We start from the raw sequence: 26,078 nt of genomic DNA, 5'->3' as shown, positions 1-26,078 counted from the left end.
TTGAATTTAATTGGTTTTTAGTTTTCAACAATTCAAAAGTTTAAAGTAGTTGTCTGTGTATCATAAATTTAACGTAATGATTTTTTTAATATTGAAACTTCTAGCCAATTCTCCTTTTTTGTTTTCTCCTCTCTCTCCTTGTTGTGCTATTGCCATTATTTTTTACTTCTTTCTCCTCTCTTTTTCAAATCAAGAAGTTTAAATGAAGGAAAAGTTCACAGTGACTCGTTAGGACCTAAATTTTGTTTGGAGTCAAAAAAGTCCTCTTGGAGAAATAGTCTAAATTTGCTTTTCAAGACTAAAACTGACTCAAAGTCGACTTGAGCTAAATTTTGTTTAAAAGCCAATTTTGAGAATTGAAAATAGTTGCTCTATGTGCTTCACAGGACTAAAAAATATCTGAAACCATGAAAAATTTTGACTAAACCACATCTGAAAGCTTATTTTGAATAATGAAAATAGTCTAAATTTACCGTTTAAAACTCAAAAGTGTCTCATTGTTGACTTTAAGGATTAAAAACAGCTTTTTTTACAAACCCAAACAAGCCAAATTTGCCTTTCAAGGCGGAACAAGATCTTAAACTTGATTTTGAGAAATAAAAAATAGTTAACATTTAATTTTCAAGACTAGAAAGTCTCAAAAACTGAACTTTGAGGATTAAAAACAAAGTTACAGAGTAAACCAAGTAAAACAGTAAACATTTTATTTCCAAACTTAGGAACAACTGTAAGTTGATAAATTATAAGACACTTTTAAGTCATAAATTTTTTTTTTGATGACCAAAAAGTGTCTTAAAGTCGACTTAAGTAAAGAACGTCTGAATTTTGACTTTGGATGACCTAAATCTTGGCCTTTCAACACTAACAGTGAAGAAAGTGTTTTAAAGTCGCCTTTGAGAACTATAAATCTAAATTTGCTTTTCAAGGCTCAAACTGTCTCAAAGTTGACTTGCAAGACTAAATTACGCCTGAAAGTTTACTTTAGAGAGGAAAATAACGCTCAATGTGTTTCCCAAGAAGTTTTTTTAAAAATCAGTAAACAATCTCCATTTTTAACTTATTGTAGAATATGACAATTAATTTCTTATTCGTCAAGAGGTTGATTAACAGAATGTGACAGAGAGAGTACGACTCCCTAAAACTAGAAAATTCATACTTATACATTCCTTCATTCAACTGGCATCAAATTATAACGATATTTTTAATTATAGAGTAGCAGTGAATTTCTGAACATCATTTTAAAGCTTTAAAGGTTCATTGTGTCAACATTTACCGTTCGCTTTCATGGAGGTTAATAATTCCAAAAAATTTGTCATAATTCGCGGAATTTCTTCTTTCGACTTTTCCAATTATCTTTGTACCTCTGCGACTCAAACAGGAATTTAATAAAATGAGGTGGCCGCCTTTAAAAGAAAAGGGTCCCCCAAAGATGACAATCTGCCTCAATCTATTCATGGCAATGGGGACAATAAAATTGACCCCGAAAGGTTTCGGCCTATGGAAATATCTTTTTAACAAAATGATTTATTACCCTGATTTTCGATATTATTTCCATATATAAATTCCTACGCTTTATGAAGCTTGTATGCTTGTAAACTGTTGATCAACAGCGTGCTTAAAAACTAAACATTAAGACAAATCACTGGTGGTTAATATTAACTTCGGTCAGGATTCGAGGACCGTCTTAATGCAGAGATTAATGATCTACTAATCGTCCGAACTTGGCCTCAAACTCCTTTCTGGCCAGTTCCCTAGAGAAAATCAAACAATCATCAAGTTTCGAACTTCCACTGACCTAGCCGATGACTTGGGCTTGTCCAATGGATAATTAATGACCCATTAGTAGTTGTAAGTCAACGTAAGGCTCTTTCTAGTCCAGTTACCTAATGAGTCTTAGCCAACCAAAGTGACTTTGATCAATATTGCTCCTTTTATCAATTTTATTTACTTGCAATTTATTAGATACAGCCGAAGCTGAAAGAAAAGATGCCTATTTTAGTAAATTACTTACGGAAAAGCACGTAATGTTCTGGAATCATCAATAATCGTCTATTATATGCTATATTATATAATTGGTAATTTATAAACATTATGTAAACCGTCTGACAATGACATGGCATTTACTAAAACTACTGGAGTTTACTGTAAATACACCCCTTAACGAGTCAATTTCTGCTATCAAAAACGATCACTCTATCATCAGCGTTGCGTGCTCATTTGGTTACGCACGAAAAAAAGTCGTTTAAACCAAATTTGAGTGGACACGCCCTAGAATTGTACGTAGAAAAGTTCCTGATTTATCATTTAACCGAAACTTGTCAGTTTGCGTGCCCGTTCTAACTAAAATAACATAATAATAATTTCTAAATACTGTGGTTACATGTTAAAACCTTTGTATCAAAATCATATACAAACAACGTCGTAAGTTTGTAACCTGGAAACTCCTGGAGAAGACTGCCAAACAATTAATTCAAAGAGCATCCTACTTAGATCAGTGCAATTTGAGGCAATGTCAATTACGGAGTCTGCTTGCTCTATTTATATGTAGATTCATTTGCAACTATAATGTGCTCGTGGCATGTGTGCCGTTGAATTAACATCAAACTGCATTGTTTGTCACATAATAGTTTCCATGAGACGGCCTTTCCATTTTGGTATTCGACTGCAAAAGGGCACTTCAGGAAGTTGCCGGTTTTGATTTAATTTAACAGCTTCGAATTGTTTCGACACAAAAGGACTTATTGTTATTTGAGTTTTGGTATGAAAAACAATGTGACAAGTGTATGATGTTGGTTTCAGTTTTAACGTAGGAGGATGCTTATAGGTACTTTATTTTTCCCAAAACTAGTTATTTAGCTTATTACTGCGAGCATTCAAAAGATAACATTTAAAAGCGATTTGCGTTCCCAAGAATTGCAGAAAATATGAATATTTAGTCGAGGGTGGAGAGTAATTAGAAGCATCTATTTATAATACTCCTCACAAATATCTATATTGATATTTGTACACTTCCAAGAATATTAGCAAAGCTTGGGGTTTGTACAGAAAAACTTGCTAATATTTCTGATACTTCATACGAATTTTGTCTATGACTTACAATGTGTTCATATCTACATTTTTTTTGGTTTTCCTACTTCCTCTGTTTTACTAATTTTTTGTCATGAGATTTATCCTTTTGATAATAATGCTGTGACATTTCTAATATGTGACATTCACATTTTTTTTTGTTTTTTTTTAAATAATGCCCGAGACGAGAAATCCGAAATACAGCAGTGTGAGTTTTATTGGAGTTTCCCCGGTCTAATACACTTGATTTTGCTAGAATTAGTCTCAGTTATTAAAGTGGCGCCCACACGGTAAAAAGGAAATTTTGTTGTTGTGTTGATATAAATGACAATTTGATTATATTATACAGGGTGCATCAAATATGGCAAAATTTTGATAGTAATTTTCGAATTACGAACAAGCATTAAAAATCAATAAAAAATCATTTTTACAATGACAATAGTACTTTCAATGTACTTATTGTAATTTAACCTAATTGTAAATATACCAGCAGTTTTCCGCTGGAAATTTGGCCTTAAAAGTATAATTTCAGTAATCTACCAATTTTAGAAGAAATGTCAATTTAGTGGCTTAAATTCACCAGAACAAGCTGCCTAAAAATATTCCAAAAGTTTTCTACTTAAAATTTGACTTAAAAACACGAATTTTAGTAATAATCTTACAATGTTTTAAATGTCATTTTAGTAGCTTAAATTTACTATCCTTATAATACCTGATAATATTCCAGAAATGCTCCAAAAACATTTCAAAATATCCTTATGTCCAGTTGTACAACAGTTGTTCAAGTCAGAAACGTCACTTTGACAGCAATGCAATTCATATGGAAAAGTTTAAGCACCAGTCGCAGTTCAACTGAACTAGTCTTTGAACTGTGATTGTACAACCGGAACTTAGAAAGTTAATCTCTCAATCTACCGAAAAGCTTATTAATTCACATTAGAAAACTCGTTAAATTGCATCTATAAATTCTAACTTATTTTCAGTGGAAAACTTTTGGAATATTATCAGGAAGTATATTCTAGTAAATTTGGGCCACTAAATTAATATGTTTAAAATTACTAAAGCTAGCCATTTTTCGAGCCAAATTTCGAGCAGAAGTTATTCCAGTAAATTCAAATTAAAACAAATTGTCATTTATAAAATCGGTAGAATGCTGAAATTAGCTTTTGAAGTTCAATTTTTAAGCAAAAATCTTTTGTAATATGTCTAGTAAAAAAATAAAAAAGAGAAAAATAAAGTTGATGATGGTTACCATAAACAGAAACGTCGGACTTCAACTGTGACGTCATGTTTTAGACAAAAAAAGGAAGGAAAGGTGTCAAAACAAAAAAATCATTTTTTTTTGATATTTCCACAAAATTGCAAGATTAAACCATATCATATAATACATCACCGTAATCAGAAAAAAAAAGAAAATATAAATAAATATAGATCGTAGTAGTGGCGTCCCAAATATGTGAATATTTAATGATTATTTGGCGGAGTTAGGGACAAATAAGTTCTACCAGTTCTTGGCCAACGTTTTTTTTAATATATCGAAACGTTGGCCAAGAACTGGTAGAACTTATTTGTCCCTAACTCCGCCAAATAATCATTAAATATAAATAAATATATAGGTATAAATTAATTTCAATATGGCACCCATAAGAAACATGAAAGGTGATTATGGTAACCAAAGACCGAAACGTCGGATCTCCAATATAATATTGCAAATAGCAAAGTGTCATTTTCAGTTATCTCAACAAACTATTGCGGTTTATTTCAGATATCTATACAAAGAATCGAAATTGCGCAGTTTTGTCGTAACTTAACCAACTCTGTACTTCTTACCGTTTTCGAGATTCCCATACTTACATTTAACAAATCGTTTCTGAAAAACAATTCAGAACTTTTTGTTTTTACTACCTAAAATTACAATCCTAAAATTTACATAATTAGAGAACTTGTCCTTGTATAGTATGCAAACATTTTAGTTAGAAACTGTAAATTTTCAAGATAATTATTGTTAAAATGTTATTAATACACCAAAAGCAAAGTTTTCATAATACATTAACGTTAAACCATCATCCTAGCTAAGTAAATAGCTGAACTTTATCCCGGAAATATTAAAACAAAAACTTTCTAGCAGGTTGATGCGAGTGGGCGACACAAACTTTGTGTAGCTAAGTAGAGAAAGGTTACGTGTACGAACAAGTATAAATCAGTTCGTTTGCTATAAACCGAGAATGTTGGTTTGATCCAAAATGAAATGGCGACACGCTGCAAAAGACTACTCGACAGTTTAGTCCAAGTACAAAGGTCCTCAAACCCATCAAAAACAAACGGAACTGTCGTTTTCGATAAGCCGTCAGGGGGTGCTTTTATAGCGAGAATCCTCTAAAGTTTCTTTTGTTGCTTCTCCTCGCGTTCTGGGTGCCAGATTTTTTCTGTCTCGCCTATAATTTATCTTCCAGAAACAGAGGCGAAAAATCAGCGTTTTCAACGAGATGTATTAATCTCATCCTGGCGAATTTGCTAAAAATCCTTAATAATAATGGAACAACCAGGAGGTTTGTGTTCGATTCCCAATTTGCGATAATGCTGTTATGGTATTTGAGCTGACCAAGCATTAGCGTTACGGAAACCGCAAACTTATCGGATAACAGAGGCAGGTTTATAAATGTTTAAACAGCTGCAAAAGCTTTCGGGAAAGGGAAGTTTCGGTTAACAAAAAATTACAAAAACTTTGCGATCGCCACGGAACAAAGCGGCCGAAAGTTTCTCGATAAAGTTGAAGGTTGTTTTGTTTCTTTGTCTATAAATCTGATACCGTTTCAAGCCGTTTATTCGCCTTTTTATCGAAAGTAAAAAGTCAAAATAATTTCACAATTTCTCAGTATGAATTTTAAGAAGAATCCAAACACTATCTGGTTTGAGAGTCTATAGTGTGATAAATCATTCTCAACAGTTGAATGCAAACCACGCCATATATGACCGCCCTTTCGAAATCGACCATGATTTATATGTCAATAACATGAATAAAAGATCGCTTCCAATAATTTGATTTGTCTTCAATTTCATCCTAGATTCTAGTGGAAAGCGACGATTTATCGTCAGACACTTTCCACTTGAATCGTTTCAACACCTCCCTAACTTTTGGTGAGAGCTGTGCAGTGTTCAATATTCATTCGAATATATTTAAATGCAGTAAATGGTTCTAGACACACAAATACCCTATTGTGTGGTAGAAGTTTGCGAGTTAGAGGAATAAATTGACCGAGCATGCTTTTGATATTAGTTAACGTATTATTGGTTATCAATATATCGTGCAAAACTTTCAGAAACAATACCTATTTTCGAAAAGTTATCTGAAAGGTGCTTTGTACATATCCTGATAAAGTTTCATATTTATAGTAGCAATTTAGTGAAAATTAAACAATACAAACAAGGTATTTCCTGTTTAAGTCATATTAAATTACATACAACTTTGATCTATAACATTTTGGTGTAATTGCAATGCTCTTTTTGATGATTTTTGACCTTTTTCTTCAATCAATGTGAACTACTTATTAATTGTTAGCTCATATATCACTTGAATATCAATTTTTAAATTGTAGTCAAACCACACGGGAGGACGCACATGCATAAACCAGATACCGGGCAATGTTTGGCGCGTTTGTCAATATTAAACTGAAGCATTATCGCGATTTAGTAGAGCATAAATACACGAGTGGTCCGCAGGGTCGACGTTTGAAATTAATTTAGTGGGTCGGCAATTAAATACGGAATAATTTCGGGTCTATACACATATGACAGGCACGACCAGCGCCGAAAAATGGCCTAGTTACCTGCTGTTGATGTACAATTTTGTTAAATCGACCGCATTGTGGTCAATGTTTTTTCGATTTAAAATGTACTTTGACAGTTTTTAAAAGCAAAAGTCATTCAAACAATATCGACATACCAAAGCGACGTGGGAACCGAGTTTTACAACTTTATGTAATGACACATAATATTACTATGCTTTTCCTATTTTGTTAAAGTGAATAATTTACATACCCAAAATTGCAAAAGGCAAAACTGAAATTGCCGACCAATTCAGCAAATCTAATACAAACATAAAAGTTTGCCGTATCTAGTAAGGGATATGCAACTGCAGGATCGGATATGTTCTTCTAATAAATCCCGCGAGTGCAATATGCATCTGCTTCCATAGTAAAATTATTATGCCCGCGGGATTGCAAAATTCCTTAGTTTTCCAGAAACTCTGACTCGCAAAAATAACTCTTCCATAAAACTTTGAACCTATATTATTATAAACCTGTCCAGGTGTTTGGACTGCTGTGCTACATAATTAATCGTTTAAACTAAATTGTTGTATTCCAGTGCGTTTCAAATTAAGTAAATGCACTACCAATTTGAAATGTTTGCAAAAGCAAATCACCGAGGTTTAAACGTTTACAAAGGAAAATCCGCTACCGAGTTTAGTTTCAACTTAATGATTTTCATTTAAAAGTGAATGCACTCGATCCTTTGGGAGCTATTAACCGGATATTTTTGCTACTTAACTGCATCAAGTTTCCAACACTTTCTGACAGCAAATTGTTAGGGAAGTTTCCAGTTTCAATTTTAATCTTTGCCCGTTGAAGCTAAGCTAGAATAATTAAAGCAGGATTAATAGACGGCAGTTGTTAGGGTGTCGATGTAGCAAGTTTGCTTGCAAATTGAATATTCTAACTTCTTCGATTAAAGGTTCAATTTAAATTTCAATTTGTATTAAGTATTGTCTGATAAATTAACTTTTTTTGCACATTTTCGTATTGCCATTTGATATGACATTTTCCTTCAAATTCAAATTTACAATGCGAAAGTGATACAAAATCAATACGAAATAAAATATCAGCTTCTACGGTATAAAAGATATACTCAATATTTTTATTTAGTCTTTTCTGTTTTATCTGAAGCTGGCGTAAAAGGTATACCATTAAAACAATGCAGTTCTGGATGCAATTCTCTCCTTTCGTAAAATAGATATGTGGAAAGAAGAATTCACAAATTATATTTCAGTATTGCACAAGATTGAATTTAATAAAAAGCATCAATTGTGTGTACAGTTAATATTCATCATACTTATAACTACATTTTCTGGCAGACTAGTAATAACTTCAGAATTAAAGAATTACTTTCCCGAGACATTATCTCTTAAAAATTCCCGTCTCGTAATTTTTAAAATCCTCGTTAATCGCTTTCTTGACGCCCGCATCCTGTTAGCACGGACATTTTTTAATCGCTCTCCTAGATTAGCATCAGTAAATTTTCCTTGCCAGAGACAAAGCAGAACTTGCAGGATTCATCGGTGAAAGGATTAAGCAAAACTTGCGGAAAACTATCGCCTCATGAATATTGAAGAAACTGACCTAAAATTTTAGTTTAGTGTGATTTATTAGTGCTATTTTTAAGTGTTACCACATAACCACAAAAGTCTGTCAAAAGTGATGTATGTTTTTTTGTCTGACCACATTCGTTTTCACGCTCTATGAAGCGAGCAGAGTTTTCTTAACGTCACAATGACGTAATTTGACAATTGTTCAATTTAGGAATCGCTCCATGGAGCTTAAAAACAAATGCGGCCATTTATGTATGTTACTTTTCCCTATACTGAATTTTACACTAGTAATTTCTTGATTATCTAGAAATTTGGTGTTTCACCTAACTGACGTGATTTGAATTACTAATACGCAAAAATACCAGATTTACGACGTACTTTTCACAAACAAATTAATGGATTTAATTAAATTAGGAATCGGTCTTGCAAAGTTTTACATCAGAACGATTAGTGCGTGTGCGGGATTTCCAATAAAACAGAAACGTGCAAAGGGACGTAATAATGGAAACAACGGACGTTTTATTGTTTTACCGCCGTTGAGTAATTGCTCATACATTAATAATTGTTTGTAGTAGAGTGTCTTAAAAATCGCACTGTATTATCAAGCACAGTGTTCACTAGTATCCTTTCAATGGATTAGTGTTCATTCAATTAGAGTAATAGCTAACAGTATCAGTTGTCTGTCTCTGAATATGGTAACACAACACAGTGGTTAGTTTGTGATTATTCAATTGTGTCAATTTCAGAATAACTAGACGATCAACGAATAAAAATAAAACTTTCACCAAAATGTAATGAAGCCAAATATGAACCTTTTTTGTGCTTTCTAACCCGCTTTTGCTTGACAAAATCATCTAAATATTATATTCCTGTAAATACGTCCTTGTTCTTTGGACAGTGACAAATTGCCCTCTGGCATGGCCATAAATATACATCAAGCCCTAGTTAACAAAACTTGCAGGTGTCTTTCGGAACGCGGATGGTAAACTTCATTTGTCAACTATACAAAAATATTTTCTTTCCCGAAAAGCCTATTCAAAAAATGAACATGGTTTTAATTTAGAAATAACTTTTGATTAAATACGGCCGTTTAGGAGATTTCCCGAAGTTTTATTTAGAAGTTGTTACGCGGTGCCCTCCTACAGCCCTTTGTCACATTTCCATTGTCATTCTCTTCATGGTATAATACTGCGGCAAGCCGTATTCCTTTTGTTTTGCTTAAGCATTCCGAAAAGCTCGTTAAGTCTAGTTTTCTCTTCCATGTTTAGGTGGAAACTCTTTAAGGGTAATAAACTTAGTGCTAATACCTACTAAACAGCGATTAATCACTTTTATTAATAACCAGACGAAGTTTTTTGGCAATTTCCTGGACGCAGCCCCGAATTGCGTTACAAAGCAGATTTTCGAACCCGAAGGCCAATCGGTCGAATTAAAATTGACTTGATTAGTTGCGAAAGCGGAAAGCTTGTCTTATCTAAATGGAAAATTGATTTATTGAAGGTATAATATAAGAAAAGCATTACTGGAACATGTCGATAGCAGCGATACTAGAAATTAATCATGTAGAATGAGAGGTAGATTGTGCCTCCTTGATGGCTTGCCATTCCGCAAAACTTTCGTTTTCAGCTTTTTCTGCAGAAAGTTAAGAGGTTTATGATAATTCAGTGATTTTTAGAGCTGAATTAAATTCCTGTATGATAAGAATCAGCAGTGACTATAGAAATAAAATTGGCAAAAGATTATATTTAAAACTTAACCAGTAATAATAAGGACAAACTCGTGTTTCACCCTGTTTCCACTTCTATAAGCTAATGAATCTGCTAAACAATAAACAAGCAAGAACAGGTAACTCGATCCGACGTTACATCCGGAAGATTTAGCATCACAAAGTTTCCAACTTGAAAAATTTGTATCAAGCAAACTTTCCAAATAAGTATTAGTGTCACCGTCATAGATATTTCAAAGTAGTCTATGCCTCCCCTCTACAGCACACATACAAATAGAAGTTGGAATGAGTTTCCGAAAGCCCAGAGCTTATTGACTATTTTATGCGGCTCTTGACTTTAAATACATATTGAAAAACTTTTGCTATCGCTAAACTTTTATTAGCAAACAAATCAGTCAGATTGCAAATCTCTCGCGTGTTCTAGTTAGTTTTACTTTATTTGCCTGCTCGAGTTATTAACACTAGGCTGTTGATTTTTCAGATAACCGGGAGTGAAAAGGATAAATGCAAACTGACAGGGACTGAAAAGAGAAAAGCTGATGATGGTGAACCTAATAAAGACCTTAAAAAGGTAAGTGTTGAGAAAGAATAGCTTTGCAGAAAACAGTAAACTCTAGTTTTCAACTTATTTCGAGCAACTAAAGTCGCTTATCTTAATTCCCTTGCCAAGAGGAACTAATTTATTTGGAATGAATATTTCAGTTCCATTGAAAGTTTTCTCACTGGACTTGCACAAGAAATCTTAAGATAATAAACTCTGAAGTAAATTTAATAGTTTTGTTCCCACCTGTGCTCGCCCTGGAAATTCAGTGAATATGAAGTTTCTTCCAATCAAGTTTATGCTAGTAGGTATGGGATATTTTAGTTATTTATTACATCAAAACGGACTTTATTGTTGTAAACTGAGCTTGCCATTCAACAAAGCTATTGCAGCTGTCCCATAAATTTACAACAGTTGTTTTATAGGTCGTAAATTTTCAGAAATGCGTACGGTATTTAAATCAGGAAATGCTTAAAATTTTATTTTAGGTGACGCACTTATTTTATTTAAATATCCAGAGATCCAGTCGTATTTTTACCTACCAACATTTTTTATACAGGGTGAAGTGGTTTTTATTAAGGATGAACATATGCATATGTCAATTAATTATCAAATGAGGAGGTTTTTAAATACTATTTGTCAACAGCTCAAGTCAGTGTGTCAGTTTAGTTTAGCTAGTGTGTTAGTCATTTTAGCTATTTTTTTACCTCAATTGTTTTATCGTAATATTGAAAGTTTCTTAAAATCTTCTCTTCTCCACAACTACATTTTTGAAAGTCGACTTAACTGGAATAAGACAATCAACAAAATAATTCACTACAAATTGAAAATGATCGTTAACAAAACCGGCCTTAAGAGCAAAACCAAAAAATAAGTTTAATATTCGTCCTTTTTGGGTTAAACTGAATTTTTCTTGTTTACATTTCTAAAACCAAACAACATTACTTTCTCTAATTTAATTATACTTTTAACTTGTACAGTTGAGAAGAAGCGAAAGTGGATCATAGAAGTTGAAACACTCACACACTGTATAATGTTTTTTCTTATAAACAAGACGCTTGAATAAAAAAATATAATTAATGGATTTCTTCACAACATTTTAACCATTTAGCATTGATTGAATTGAAATAACCTTATCTCCGATATATTGAACAACTTGAATTAAAATTAAATATTATCTAAAGTTCGGACTTAATCCAGTTAAATTAACATTAAGTTTCCTTTGTTCTGTTTTGATAACACATCGAAACACGTTTCAAATTTCAAAATGTTCCTTGCATTAACATAATATTTGTTTTATTGGCATTACATTCACAGAATCAAACTGCTTTGTCCTACTGTCACCACATAACAAAATCATTAAAAAAGTTAAACAACAATGCAAAATTACATGTTAAACAGAAGAGATCTATAAACTAGAACATCAGTCATTGGCAACAAAAAATGCGACCTCTATTAATAATCTTAAACTCCAAGTTAACAGCTTTGCATTAGCTATTGTCGCATAGTTTCTTCCTTCACGAAAAACCTCTGGTTACCCTCCGGTTAATGGTAATGTGTCTATTAAGTTAATGATCGTTGGTTTACATTGTCTTTGTGTGAAACTCAAACTCGGCCTCGTGCGATGATTTAACAGATATATCAGGATTTATTTGGCCGTTTGTTTTGTTCTTTCACTTGCCGATGTTTGGAGCGATTTATGGGAACCAAAATCCTATGTTTCGGTTACATTAAACGCAATGACGTTGCGAAGTGTGTGATTAGATTGAATAAGATTACATTTCGGAGATATATCATGTTTCTAGTAAACACCAGACTCAATTGATCAGTGTGACATTTTTTATATGTCACCACCTGATCTAAAATGTTTCTTTGCTCACTTCCTACCTTCGTGCGCTATCAGAACACAAGAAGATTAGGACAAAACGTGACCGGAGGCATCAAATTGTGGGCCAGAATTGCTTGAGAATAGATTCCCTTGGGACGCTATTCTTTTCTTATTTAATTAGCGAAAGGGAAATACCCCTTCCGACCTCATTAGAGCGCCTCGTTATTGACCGAAATATATTTTCTTGGCCGATTCTATTACGGAAATTACAAAAGGATTTGTTGGCTCTTTGTATCGGGCGATAGCTGGGAAATACAATTAAGGTCTCGATGGATCAAGCTTTGTTTTTAGCTAACAGTCTTTGTTGCTCGGTCGTTCGAGCGATATCACATTCTTTTAAGCAGAGCTAATCGAGTTAGAACTCATTTCTGTGAGCCTTGGCTTCTTAACAAACTCATCTACACTACATATTACACAAAGTTAAAATCACTTTTGTAACAAATTACAGATTTATTTTCAATGCTACAAATGTCTTAATAACTCTAAGTGACTTTGATCTTCAACACCCAAGCAGTGTCACTTTTAACACTAGCCTTATCAGGCAAATCAATTTCAACTTTGCCACCATCAGGAATCAAAACCCACTTCAATTTTCCTGTATTTCCCAATAGGGTTACAGCAGTGCTTTCGCTTTTAAACAGTTTTGAGGCTGATCCCAAAATAACTTTGTTATTTTCTGGCCAGAGTAGAGTAATAGCGTATACAACATTGGGTTTAGAAGTGTACCTGTTAAAATGGTTTTATTGGTTTGCTATTTTCATACTAATTAACGAAGTACTTACCAAACATTAGAATTGAATGTATCGTTTTGAACAGACCAAATTTTGCTTTCGTAAATCGCTTCTCCATTGATTTTAAGCCAGTCTCCTAGTTGAGTAAGTCGTTCTTCAAAAATAGGATTTATGATACCTTCTTTAGAAGGACCGATGTTTATAAGCAAATTTCCTCCACAACTGACCGTTTGGGCTAATACCGTTAGCAGTTCTAGAGGTGTTAGGTAATCAGACAGAACAGCGTTTCTTCGGAATCCCCAAGATCTTCTATCCAACGTCATGGCGTTTTCCCATTTCTTTTTCTGCAGCTTTCCTACATTTCTACAATTAAACCTAGTTTTACTAAAATGGTAATTAGGCTACCAGGATTGTAGCGATCGTGGCAGTTAAAAAAATCCCCATGATGACAAGGAATTCCTTTGCCCCATCTGTCGTTCACAACTATGTCATCTTTCACTGGACTATCATTGTACAGCCTAAAAAAACATTGAAATCTAGTATGTAATAAAGTTTGTAGAATAATACAGACCAGGCCAAGAACTCTGTAGATTTCCAATAAGTATCGTTAGCTTCCCAGTCTCCGTCTGACCAAATAACGGATGGGTTATACTTTGTTACAAATTCCTTCATTTCGGGAATTATTTTATTGGTAACGAATATTTGGTTGGTAAAATTCGTACTTTGGTCTGCCAAATACATGGGATTGAACCACTCGAACAGCGAATGGTATAAGCCAAATTTTAAACCAGCTTTTTTGACTGCCACATTTAAATCACCTAAAATGCATAAAATTAATGTATCTTCTTGTGTACACGATGTACAAAAATTGATTTTTTACACTGATTTAAACAGTGTTTTATCTTTGGAGTGGAACTAGGATGTTTTTACTCATTTTTATGCTAATCCATAAGAACATAATATAATATTTTGTAAATAATAATTTTTTGATAACATAATTAAAGGCTCTCATGGGCCTACAAGAGTATGTGGTGGATAAAGGTTGGGGACTAAATCCTTCAATGGTTCACTGGGTTTTCACCAGAGTGATAGAATGGTGATAGTTCCCATCGTTATCTACACAGTTTTCTTCTTTGGTGGCATAAAGCCGGACCATGGATATGTTACTGTATTTGCTCCCGCTAGACTTGGTTGTAAAAGCGAAGGCACTGAAGGCGACAGGAGTGGATTAATACAGGCTGATGATGATGATGAGTCTTTGAGATTAAAGAAATTAGTGAAACCTACTTTTTAAATCCTTTTTTCTTCTCTAGAGAAACTCTCTTAACAGAACTGGTCTAGCGCCCACACTGCAGTGCACTGGGTCGTAAAACAACACATACTTTTATGTATTAATTTTATGTTTTATTTTGCTAAAAAGACCAGACAGCTAACAGTTTCAATTTATTGTAAAAATAACAAATTATTCTCAAAAGATAAGTAATAATATTATTTCGTTTATCTCAAAATTTAAGTGCGTCCAACATGTCAGCGACATACCTACTAGGAAGAAAACAAATGTTAAACAGTCTGCACACGTAAAGCAGGACTGGGTAATTGTAAGGGCAAACAGCGATGAATGCTTTATTTATATTTTTATTCAGCACGAATGAGAGTGCCATTTCCTGGAAAAGCAGCTTTTTTTGTTGGTATATTCGCAAGGAAAAATGTAGTGTTGATATTATTAATGCCTTCCTACGTGCAAATTAATGATTTAAAAGCACAAATGACTGAAAATAAGAGTAATTGTCGTTTTTTACGTAATAGAACGTTTTTCTAAAAGCTACTAACAAAAACTAAATACAACAAAATTAATATTTTCTTTAACTGCTTCGGACGTATTTACTTTATACATAACAACACTGTTATGGGTAAATAACTTGTTCAATGTTTGCCTATTTCTGCTTAATCGTTTTTTTCAATCTAAATCGTATGAGTAAATAAATATTGATGATGATTTACTTTTCTCCATAGTGTTTGATTTTTATTTAAAATCGATTAAATAACTTTTTTCCACTAACATGATAAACATACCATTATTGACCGACTCTCTACCTTAATGCTCATTGTCGACCTAGGTCAAAAATAGAGTCGAATTTCTAGTTCTAGAGTCTGGCACAAACACAACAAAAAAGGAAATATTATTAACCTAGGTAAATAATAATGTCAATGTCAGTTAAGACATATGACATATGATATATACTTGACTTGACAGCGGCAGATAAATTAGGTTCTCTTTATGTTGTTGTTTTGTTGTTATCCTAAATTTTTAAATTTCCAATAAACGGACCATCAGAAATATGGTTAATAGTGGAAAAACGCTTATTTATCAACGGTTTAGACCGCTTTTATTGCCCTTAATCTTGACATACGGTTAATAAAAGCTTCTGTCTAAACCTTGGTTAATAATATACTATTAGATCTAAGTCGTGTCTAAAAGTGACAGAAAACCGTTCTCTCAGTTTCAAGCTGTCAGTTAAGCAAACTTGACAGTTGGCGTTCCGAACAATTGTCACCTAATACTAGAAGTACAACTTATCTAGAGACAGCCAGGTAACAGATGTCACAATAACTATCATAAAGATAAAAACTACATTTAACACTCTCTGCGTCTCTGTTGAGTACATTTTGACAGTTTCGACATAGCTGACAGTCTTCTGTCAACATTATTTTTATGAAGCTGGAAGGCACATCTTTGACTCTTGGAACTTTTTAGTTAGACCAAGACAACTTCTGACATATAGGACATTTGCCACTAGAAGTCTATTTATGATTTTCATTATATTATGATTGATTACTTTTCTCCATAGTAGCCTCTATATTGGCTTATTACACTTCATAATTTTAGAATCTTGTAAAAAAAACAGAATCAAATCATTTTTTTGACTACTTACCAACAATATCTCGATGAGGTCCTACATCTTTTGCATTCCAACTAAATGAGTACGCCGAAGGCCACATAGTAAATCCCTCATGATGTTTGCTTGTAAGTACCACATATCTAAATATTACATTTTCCAGTAAAGTAAATATTGATGTTTAATAAATCACCTGGCTCCGGCTTTAGAAAAAATACGAGCCCACTGATCGGGATCAAAAAATTCTGCTGTAAAATCTTTAGCAAAGTCTTGGTAAGTGAATCCTGGAGGATAATTGTTTGCCATATATTTTTGTACATCTGAAGAAGCTTTTTTTCCACCAATTAGTACAGTTAAAACATTAGTTTTAAACTTGACTTACAATTTAGGTTCCAATCCATCCAGAACCATTCCGAATGCACACTAGGCACAGAAAACACTCCCCAATGCAAAAATATACCAATTTTAGCATCATCGTACCATTTAGGCAAAGGCCTCTTGTCCAAACTTGACCAATTTGGTAGATACTTCCTACTTTGTATCACTGTAAAGCACAGAAAAATAACTAATAGAGTGCAACGGGTCATTTTGATAACACATAAATGCTAAATGGTTAATGTAGTAGCGGCTGCTCTCAGTTGAATCACACTGATAAAGAAATTGCTCTTGTTGGTCATGAACCATTGAAAACAAACAGTTTATCGCTATTTAATGCCTTCTAATGATACCAGGGCAAGTTGTAATGTAGCAAAACCATGAGATTTCATTTAAATTTATGTAGCTGCAGTGTAAATTCAAACATTTTTAGATTGTGCATCGTCATTGTTTTAAAACATTATTAAACTGACAGACCGGAAGCTGATCAGGGTAAATCAGAAATTCGAGTTACAGTTCAGTGATTGAATTATTCAGAATTGTTGAGGTGTGATAACAAGCATAGTTGGAGGTGGAAGTACATTATTAAAAATGTATTAAACGACAGCATATTGTATATTTTAGGTTAATTCATATATGAAAACAAGTCATTTTTAGATATAACAGTTTAACTGTTTATTATTTCTGTGGGTTTGGTAATTCTGATAAAGCTAAACGAATTTATTTTTTTTATGAGGTGGAAATAATTAATAAGTTTTGACCCTATAAACTTTGTCATTCATTATTTTTAAGCTAAGACATTAATGAGAAAACCCTTTTTCTTTTTTTTAATAACTCTTACCAGGCAAAATAGCCTGTGAAAACTAAGCAGAATCCGTATCGAGTGTCGCCTCCCATTATCGTCTTTTCTTGCCCTTTCTCATCTCGAAAAGAGTCGTTTTCCATTCTGCCAGCTTAAAAAGCGACATCGGCGATGCAACTAATGGGTCTAATGATCGGCATTATGGCCGGATTAATTTAATTAAACGAGTGCGACATTAATCACATAATTTTACTGAGTGGCAAAAAATAAGAACTTAGCATATTTTGGTTACTGAAACCTCGCAGGATTAGAGTGTCTCAATTCAGATTCTGTTTTTATCTTTGAAATAGTTAATTTAACTTTAACTGAAAAATGATGTTATGTTACTTCCGCATCTTGTCTATTTGCACTTGTTTATTCTTTTATTCTTGTTTTTTCTTCGTGTTTTGAAAAATTCAGTCAGAAAACGGTTGCAGAAAGCAGTTACAAGCTTGTGTTAAACGTAGCGACAAAAATTGACTCATCGCTGTTTATTTCCAACATTTCCATTAACTCGAAAGGCATTTCCAGCTATTTGTATGCGTAATCGTAATCCAGGAAGGAAAAACAAATGAGCCAAAATGAGAAAGTGTTTTGACACATGAAAAGAATGCTTATTATTATTAAACCCGATTATATGCAGAAAGGACAAATGGGAAAACCTTTTAATGGGCGTGCGGAAGGAATTCACTTATGGCGTGCGATTCAGGTGCGAAATTACTATACTCATTCTACTCTGTCCCAGGATATATGCAAATAAAAATTCTGGATACGACACAGCCGGAATGAAACCCGTTTGTATGAGTTTTATTAAAGTAGACGCCTCGGCGCCATAGCGGTGACGTGTCGTTTTTAATTTCGCCTTGCAATGAGAAAACTTTATTAAAAAAACACCTCTAAAAACAGACCGTATATGAATAATTTACATGTTTTTAATATACTTTTTCTTCATTTATAAAAAGAAGAGTCACAGCAATAGGCAGAAGAAATAGAAAGATGTATGTATGTATGGTATATAAATGACAAACGACAAAGTGCAAAAATCGAAGAAAGACAGAATAAAGTAAAGAAAGATTGTAAAAGAGTAGTTTAAACATGCAACGAATACTTCTTAAAGACAACCAGATAATCAATTTTAGACAATGTGTGAAAACATAGTCATTTCATAAGAAAAAACAGAACTTCAATTTATTGTCATCTTGAACCTCACCCTGTATATTCCAAAAGGTCAATTTTTTTATAGAATGTTTTTCAATAAACTATTATACTACGCTAGTTACTCAAAAAAGTTACATTAGCTTCGATCTACAGCAAGATAATAAATAAACGCGTATGCAAATAAATAATAAATAATTATTATTAAAATGGTGAATACATATTAATCGTCCAAACAATAAAGGGGAGAACAATAACATTATAATCAATTTGAATCTTTCCAATGCGACTATAGTAATTAATTACTCACTTCTTGATTAATAGACCGTTTAAAATTAACAAATTTTCTTAAGTCTTTATTTACACTAAACTAATGAACGAATAAATAAAGCAAGACATTTTAAACAGAAAAATTACATGACAGCAATATGCAAGAATTATTTTATAAATTTATTTTTATACCGTTTCACCCTTCATACATTATTAGTTTTTACGTTTGTAGAACATTTTATCGGTTAAACTTACCGTGTATAGCTTTGTTTATCGATAAACCAATATTCACAAGTCATCATTCGCCCGTATGTGAACGTCATTTCCAATTTCATTATTTGCGAATCCCTTTGACAAATTGACGAAAACTCGGCATCGAAAACTAAAAAAGGGCGGCTGTCGGCTCTTTTTTTCTTGATCGGTAATAACATTTGCGATTTTATTAAAGCCGGGACACAAAAAAGCTCTTTTCGTCCCGCAAAAATCTAATTACGTCTCGTAAAACGAACCCCGCCCTATTTTCGCACCGAAAATAAGATCCGACCTGACAGCGGAACAAGAAAGTTTATCGTTTTTCTTATCAAAAAAATTTACTAAAAGTCTTGTTGGTTGTGCTAATCCTAACAGCAAACTGGCATGAAAAACAAATTTTCAATAAGAGCTTTCAATTAACTTTTAATAAGCAGCTTGTTGATTCTTTGGAGTCAAATCCAATTCCTCGCCAACCTTTACTTCCCTCTCAGTGGGATTTTATGCCTTTCGGAAAAGTGTTTGCCCTTTTCGTTATTAGATTCCAATTTCAATGCTAAAAGCTTGCTTGAAGTTAAAATGTAGTAAAACCAGTCATGCTAATTATATTATTTTATTAGTACATTTTTACCGAGATTTTTACTTATTCATCTAAACATTTTTTGGTACACGTACTTGAACAATCAACCTTCATAAAAATACAAACAGTTCAAAGCAAAGGAAACGTAAATAAAAGAGATACATATATAAGTCCTCAATTTGGAAGATTTCCTATGGGACACGAAAAAAAAACAGTCTTTGATCGTAAAGCAAAGTTTTATTTGGTGCCGCTTTCAGTCCGAAAATCTCGTCTCATCATCATATAACAACAACTTAACAGTACAAAAATAACAAGTAATGTGTATTCGATTGTTAATGTCCAAAATGCTGCTAGGTAAGCTGTTCTGTTGCAATAATGGGGATCAGATGAATTGTAGCTAGGCTGGTATTCTTTATAGACCACGTAAGTTCCTGAAAATAATATAGTTGTTACAATTTGTTCAATATAAACATATTTCCAATGGTGGCATTTTGTGACTTAACTAAAGCTTTCTACTATGTTTACCATGAGAAACTACATAACTGGTTAAAATATCTTTGATGATATCGCAGGTTGTTACGATTTATGAATATCATTCTGGGAATATTGTAATTGTTCTACAGTACATTCTGTGGGTTCAGTTCTTATTCTATCTTGTTGGAAAATTGTTTTTACTAATGATTACAACGAAGATTGTCCTAATGGCGTTCTTACTGTCATTCTTATAACTCTTTTCTCCTCCTTTCCAGAAAAAAAGAGTTCAGCAGTTGCATGAAGAGAATCTATATGTATGAATATCCTAATTTTAGCCATGCAATCCCTTCTTATTTGTTTTCCTAGTTATTTGCTTCCGCCCTGTATATTTTGTTTCTTGATTAAATTGGACTAAATCAGCCAACACTTTTGATGATCCCAACCTAAATAAAAAGGTAACTAACAGAGTTTCAATAAATGCTCCAACAAAACAGAATAATTTTTAACAAGTCGTTAAAAATTATTGGACCAGCACTGGTATATTTGAGGAATTTTATGTCTGGATGAATGTTATAACTTCAGTGCTCACTATACGGGCGTTTTGCAACCTTCTCGTAGATTTTAGCACTAGAAACCACAGAGAAAAATTGCTTTGCCGAATCACTGTGAAATATCTTATTACTTGGCTAGAGACGCCATTTGTTAAAGTCCTTTTCAGCTAGCGCAAAGAGCGTACTTTTGGCCAATGACGTCCGTTCCTTACTAGATTTAGATTTATTCTGATCATATACTATTTTCATACTCTTTTTGATTGCCTGTCTTCACCAAATCTAACAATTCTTTATTGCGCAGAAAAATAACTGGAAAAAAGTAAAATTGATTGGAACGTAGTTTGGAATAGAATTAATGTAAAGCCAAATGTGTGAGTATTCCGGAATTTAAGATAAAAGAATTTTATTTGGTAAATCACGGGATTTTGTATTATTCCGCAAATTAATCATACAATCTAAAATTAATATTGTACTAGCTGGCTTTGTTATTTTAACGTCATTCAGCAATTATATTTAGATGTGATGGTTATGATTTTCATTGATACTGAACTGAAAGCAGTTTAATAGTATGTTTATTGTCATATCAATACCTAAGCCATGCCACACTATATCGAGTGTTATTAAAATGCTGGTTATCCAAACACACCATCGGTTTTCATACTTTGATAAAAACTTTGAAACTATTCCAAGGAAACCTGAAATAAAAATACTCCATCAAATTGTTACACGTTTAACTGCTGAATGTCTTACCAGAAACTATTAAGTAAATGGGAATTAACTTATTGAGGGGACACCGATTGATGTTTATCCAGCCAATAGTAAAAACGGAAAAGAAGAGGGCATAAAAGAAAACCAAAGATCCGTTAATGCCAGCTGAAAGTGGAGTAAAAACAGAATGAAACGGCCGAACTATGTTGCAGGAAGTGAAAGAAACTTACGAGGCGCCCTTACTTTAAATTTCTCTTCAAAAAAGTGGTTGCTGTTTTCATTGGTTTTTGCTGTTTCGTTCTGTTCGTTCTGCTTTTCCACGTCGACGACGTTACTTTTTGCAGTTTCGGACATGACCGACCACTACTCGAAATCGAACTGGGTCTGACCGAGTTTAACTTGCCGTATTTTTAGACTTTAGCCTGTTCTGGCTTCCATCCATGTTGAGGTTGTGGCAAAGCAACATTTACTAACAAAAAACGTCGTTGCCAATAGAATTTTACTTTTTGGCAGATAGGTGGGATAATTGGTCTGGTAAATATTATACACAGTTAATAGCTTTTGTATTTGTGATTTTAGACAGTTAGTTATTTCTTTAACAGTCTGAAATAAAATCACAAAAATTTAATTATCTTGAGAGGTTATTAAATTGAAATGTCACACCAAGATGCTAGCCAAACTTTTTTTAAAAAACTCTAATTGAGCATTGTTGGCAAGTAACGCTATCTAGTGTTGGCTGAAGTCCATTCTCATACTGAAAATGAGCTATTGAGCTATATGAGGTTGAGTATAATTACTAATAAACTTGACAAATTTTCTTAAATTATTTGTAGAAAAGTATGAAATATTAATAAAGGACACTTCAAAATGCTGTTTAAACTCAACTTATCCTAACCTAACCCAAAAATGTCAAAATTGTATTCTTAAAGAAATACAGAAGGTTACACTTTTAAAACTTATTTTTCCATTATAATTCCTGCAGTTTTCAGTTATCTGATAAAATACAAATTTTAAAACTTAAATTTGTATTCTGCTATTCTTCTCTTTTTTTCAATTCTTCTGCTTTTAATCTGGTAGAATACAATTTTATCAAAAACTTATATCCTCTCATTTTGGAGTTTTTTCTTTTTCCTTTCTTGTTTCTTTTTATTCTGGTAGAAACATCATTCAGTTAAAGAAACCGAAAAAAACACCATTTTATTATAGTAATAGTAAGTTAGTCTACCAGTTACACACAGAAGCCATACACTGGATTAAAAACGTCTTAGAATTTGGCACAGGAATTTGGCTGATAGGTCTATAATCACAAACAATAATTATTGAAAAACGATACCTACCTAAAGAATGTGATCTCATAAATTTATCCGGTTTCAATAGATAGTAAATTGTTACAATTAATTTACTATCAAGGATGATCATTTTGTCAAAGATTATTTGCGGAAGATAAACATTCTTACCACACCACTGATGTTCCGTATCAAATTTCAAATTATCATCTCACAAAATACTTTAATAATAAGAATAATCTTCCAAACCATTCCTTCACTTGATTCCATGACAAAAGTAGAGAAAATAACACTTAAAATACATATTTTCTTGCCAGTATGTTTTTAAAAATTGACTAAAACCAATATAGACTCAGCGTTGATAGAAAAAAGTCCAAACAAAATTGGAAATAATGATTTTTGATGACAAATAATGACACAACAAGAACAACCTGATATTATTAATAGAATTTAATACCACGTGAACCAATATTTAAATACAGGTACGGTTTTGTGGTAGCATTATCACTAAAAGGAATAATCTTGGCTTACTGATCTCATCAATAAATGTGATAAAACAATAACGTAATAATCCTTTTCTGCAACAAAAGTGAAAATTAGTTTAGATGCTGTAAATAGCTTACGAACAAGATAAACGTGCCATAAGTAACTTTTTCTCTAAACTTGATACTTTTAGTTGAACAACACATTTTTTTTAATATAATTAACAGTTCTGTATCTTAATATTCTAAATTTTAAAGGTGAGCTACAAGTGTCAATGTTTATTTTCTAGTTGGCGGTTTTGTTTGCAAACCACTACGGCAAGCAAACAGTAAAATAAATACAATTTGTCAGTCGGTTTAATTAAGTAAATTAGATTTAGCAACCAGAACTTTAAATACTCTGATTAGCTAATTAATTAACTAATGTCTGGCAGGGCTATTATTTCATAAATAATGACATCTATTAAGATCAATTATCTAAAAAATAATGCCCTCAAGTGAGAGCATTTTTATAAATTCCCTCTGATAATTTTTTATTAAATGAAACCGTTTAAATCTGAATCAAAGAAAGAAAAGTCGGACATTAAACATTGAAGGCACCATAGGCATTATAAGAAATAATGCCCTCGGTCGTAGTAGATATAATGCCCTTGGTATCTTAATTACTATAATATTATAAAACCTAAACAGAATAAGTGGAAATTTAGTTACAAAAATGTGATCATCGTTGCTTTCAAATACTGAAACAGTGATGTAAGAGGTGATTATGATTATTTACAGCAAACAGCTTCTAATAAGTCAATAAATATATTTTTCTTTTTAGTCACCGATAATCCACCATAATCTATTTCTGTTCCACTCAGAGGTTAAAACTTTAAATAATTACATAAAAATAATGTTATTAATTCAGTTTATTACACTAACCATATACAAATTTAATCAATCAACGTGGTTAAGATTCACCATTACGAAGTGGAGGGTTGCCAGATTCTACGTTTGCATTCTTTTTCTCTTTTTTTACAATAAAGCAGGCACATGTTATTACACAACAGAAGATGACACATATAAGTAAAAGGACAGAATAGTGAACAATTAAATAAACAAAAGCAAACAGGTAAACTGTTTTGTTGCAGTATAACAGACTGGACTCATCGTAGTTTGGCTCGAATATCTTGAACACCCAGTACGAACCTGTCGATAAAAGTTTTTTCTAATAATTACTGTTTTATTCAGTTTAATTATGACGGACTTACCGAATACCATGAATACTAACTCTATGGTATATAGAGAGGTTTCAACATGTTGCACGGGATATCCTCTAAATATGAGCGCTCCCCGTAATAGACTAACAAACTTGGACCAAAGACCAATCCCACCTGAACGTTTTAGTTATAGTTATAATTATAGTTAACTAAAATAACCAAAGTATAGAGATTTCGGGCTTACCAATAACAATCAAGAAAAATGGAATATTGTCATCTATAGGACATCTGTGAACACCCCAAATTCCAATTGAAAACATGGCAATATAGTATAACACAGATAGTACCAGGGCTACTTTAATACTAACTAAAAAATGGACAAATATTTAGCACCCTATAATAATTTAGCAATTATAATAAAACAAAAATAAAACTACACTCTTTTGCGTATACTTACTAATGACCTTTTTTGGCCATGGTTTTTCCTGTGGCTCCTCCCTGTAAGGACCATTTCCTTGGAATTGTTTAGGTTCTTCCTGCGACATGTTTTCAAAATTTCTAATAAGTTCCTAATATACACTAAATTACTATTTACATGACTAAATGCGTGTTCTTATACTTAGAACTACGTGATGACTATTTCTGATAGTCGTAACCCAACTGAGTGTGGGTAGTATTGTAATGGTAAGTTTTATCGTAAATTATAATCCTCATAATTTATTACAGAGAAAAGTATGAAAAGATAAGGATTGCCATTGCCATTACAGGGCTGGTCTTGCATGATTAAAGATAACCTGTTGCTGTATAAAATCTAAATGATGAGACGTTATTTGGTTAGTGCCCCTTGTATAGTAATAAACTGGAAGTGATACACAAAACATAGAATTTACACTTGAAGTAAGAACTGTTTCCAAAAACAGGCAGTCAATAAATAATTTCCGCTTAGTTTACTATAATCCACTATAATCGATTTGTGATCATACCTGTCCATGTTTCTTCTAATTAAAAATGGATTTCGAGTAATATTCTTTGATTTGTTCCTAAAAATCGTTATTTATGAGCCCTTCTGTTAGGTTCTTAAGTTATAAAAGGAATGTTATAAATTCAGTTTATAATACTAAAAATATATACCTATACAAATTTAACTAAACAACGTTAAGGTTCACCATTACGAAGTGGAGAGTTACCAGCTTCTACGTTCGCTTTTTTTCTATCTTTCTTTACAATGAAGCATATCAAATAACCAACCCATCAAAACAATAAACAAATTTTAATTCCTTTAAAAATGTGTAAATGTGTAAGATAAGTATGAACAATATAACAAAGATAAGAATATCAATCGCATTACAGTGCTGGCCTCTTGATTAAATGCAACTAATCTAGTTATTGTATGATTTTGTGTGTATGGTGTTGCTGATGTATAAAGTCTAAAAAATTATGACCCAAGATGATGGTTGGTTAGTGCTTCTTGTATAGTTATAAACTGAAAAGCGATTAAGATTTTCTCAAAGTTAGAAAAATAGGTACACTTAAAGTAAGAACCATTTGCAAAAACTTAACCACTATACAGAGGGTCCCACGACGAAAGACCCAATAGATACCGGAAAGGTAATCATGGGAAAGAAAGTCATTTTGGCAACATAATACATAAGTAATAATGTTTCTGTCCAATTCAACTAAAACGATTTCAA

At 32.7% G+C, this 26,078-nt stretch overlaps 3 protein-coding genes across 4 annotated transcripts in view; 1 reads left to right on the top strand and 2 right to left on the bottom strand.

Moving 5' to 3' along the window:
* Nucleotides 1-26,078, top strand: part of LOC145728708 (pseudouridylate synthase RPUSD2-like) — a 110,603-nt gene that overhangs the window by 64,378 nt on the left and 20,147 nt on the right. Inside the window, exon 4 of the mRNA XM_081979142.1 lies at nucleotides 10,639-10,728. Within this exon, the coding sequence (XP_081835268.1) occupies nucleotides 10,639-10,728 (90 nt within the window). The remainder of the gene's footprint in view (nucleotides 1-10,638; nucleotides 10,729-26,078) is intronic.
* On the bottom strand, nucleotides 13,017-16,870 carry Fuca (alpha-L-fucosidase). The gene is made up of 7 exons (XM_081979149.1): nucleotides 16,597-16,870; nucleotides 16,408-16,543; nucleotides 16,251-16,357; nucleotides 13,889-14,135; nucleotides 13,723-13,835; nucleotides 13,369-13,672; nucleotides 13,017-13,312 (listed from the first exon to the last, which is right to left on the bottom strand). The coding sequence occupies exons 1-7, from the start codon at nucleotides 16,799-16,801 to the stop codon at nucleotides 13,069-13,071; spliced, it is 1,356 nt and encodes a 451-aa protein (XP_081835275.1). The 5' UTR covers nucleotides 16,802-16,870; the 3' UTR covers nucleotides 13,017-13,068.
* Nucleotides 19,902-25,065, bottom strand: LOC145728711 (transmembrane protein 272-like). Of its 2 annotated transcripts, XM_081979152.1 has the most exons (5): nucleotides 24,845-25,065; nucleotides 24,632-24,754; nucleotides 24,439-24,561; nucleotides 21,661-24,376; nucleotides 19,902-20,115 (listed from the first exon to the last, which is right to left on the bottom strand). In XM_081979152.1, the coding sequence occupies exons 1-4, from the start codon at nucleotides 24,930-24,932 to the stop codon at nucleotides 24,138-24,140; spliced, it is 573 nt and encodes a 190-aa protein (XP_081835278.1). In that variant the 5' UTR covers nucleotides 24,933-25,065; the 3' UTR covers nucleotides 19,902-20,115; nucleotides 21,661-24,137. The 2 variants fall into 2 exon arrangements, with proteins under 2 accessions (XP_081835278.1, XP_081835279.1); XM_081979153.1 differs by lacking the exons at nucleotides 24,439-24,561; nucleotides 24,632-24,754; nucleotides 24,845-25,065 and adding exons at nucleotides 21,300-21,404; nucleotides 21,460-21,582 and having other exon boundaries at nucleotides 21,648-21,886.

This window comes from Ips typographus, linkage group LG4, assembly GCF_016097725.1.
Source record: "Ips typographus isolate SLU linkage group LG4, UJ_Ityp_2.0, whole genome shotgun sequence".
In the NCBI taxonomy this organism is placed as follows: domain Eukaryota; kingdom Metazoa; phylum Arthropoda; class Insecta; order Coleoptera; family Curculionidae; genus Ips; species Ips typographus.
This window is presented reverse-complemented; position numbering and strand designations above follow the sequence as displayed.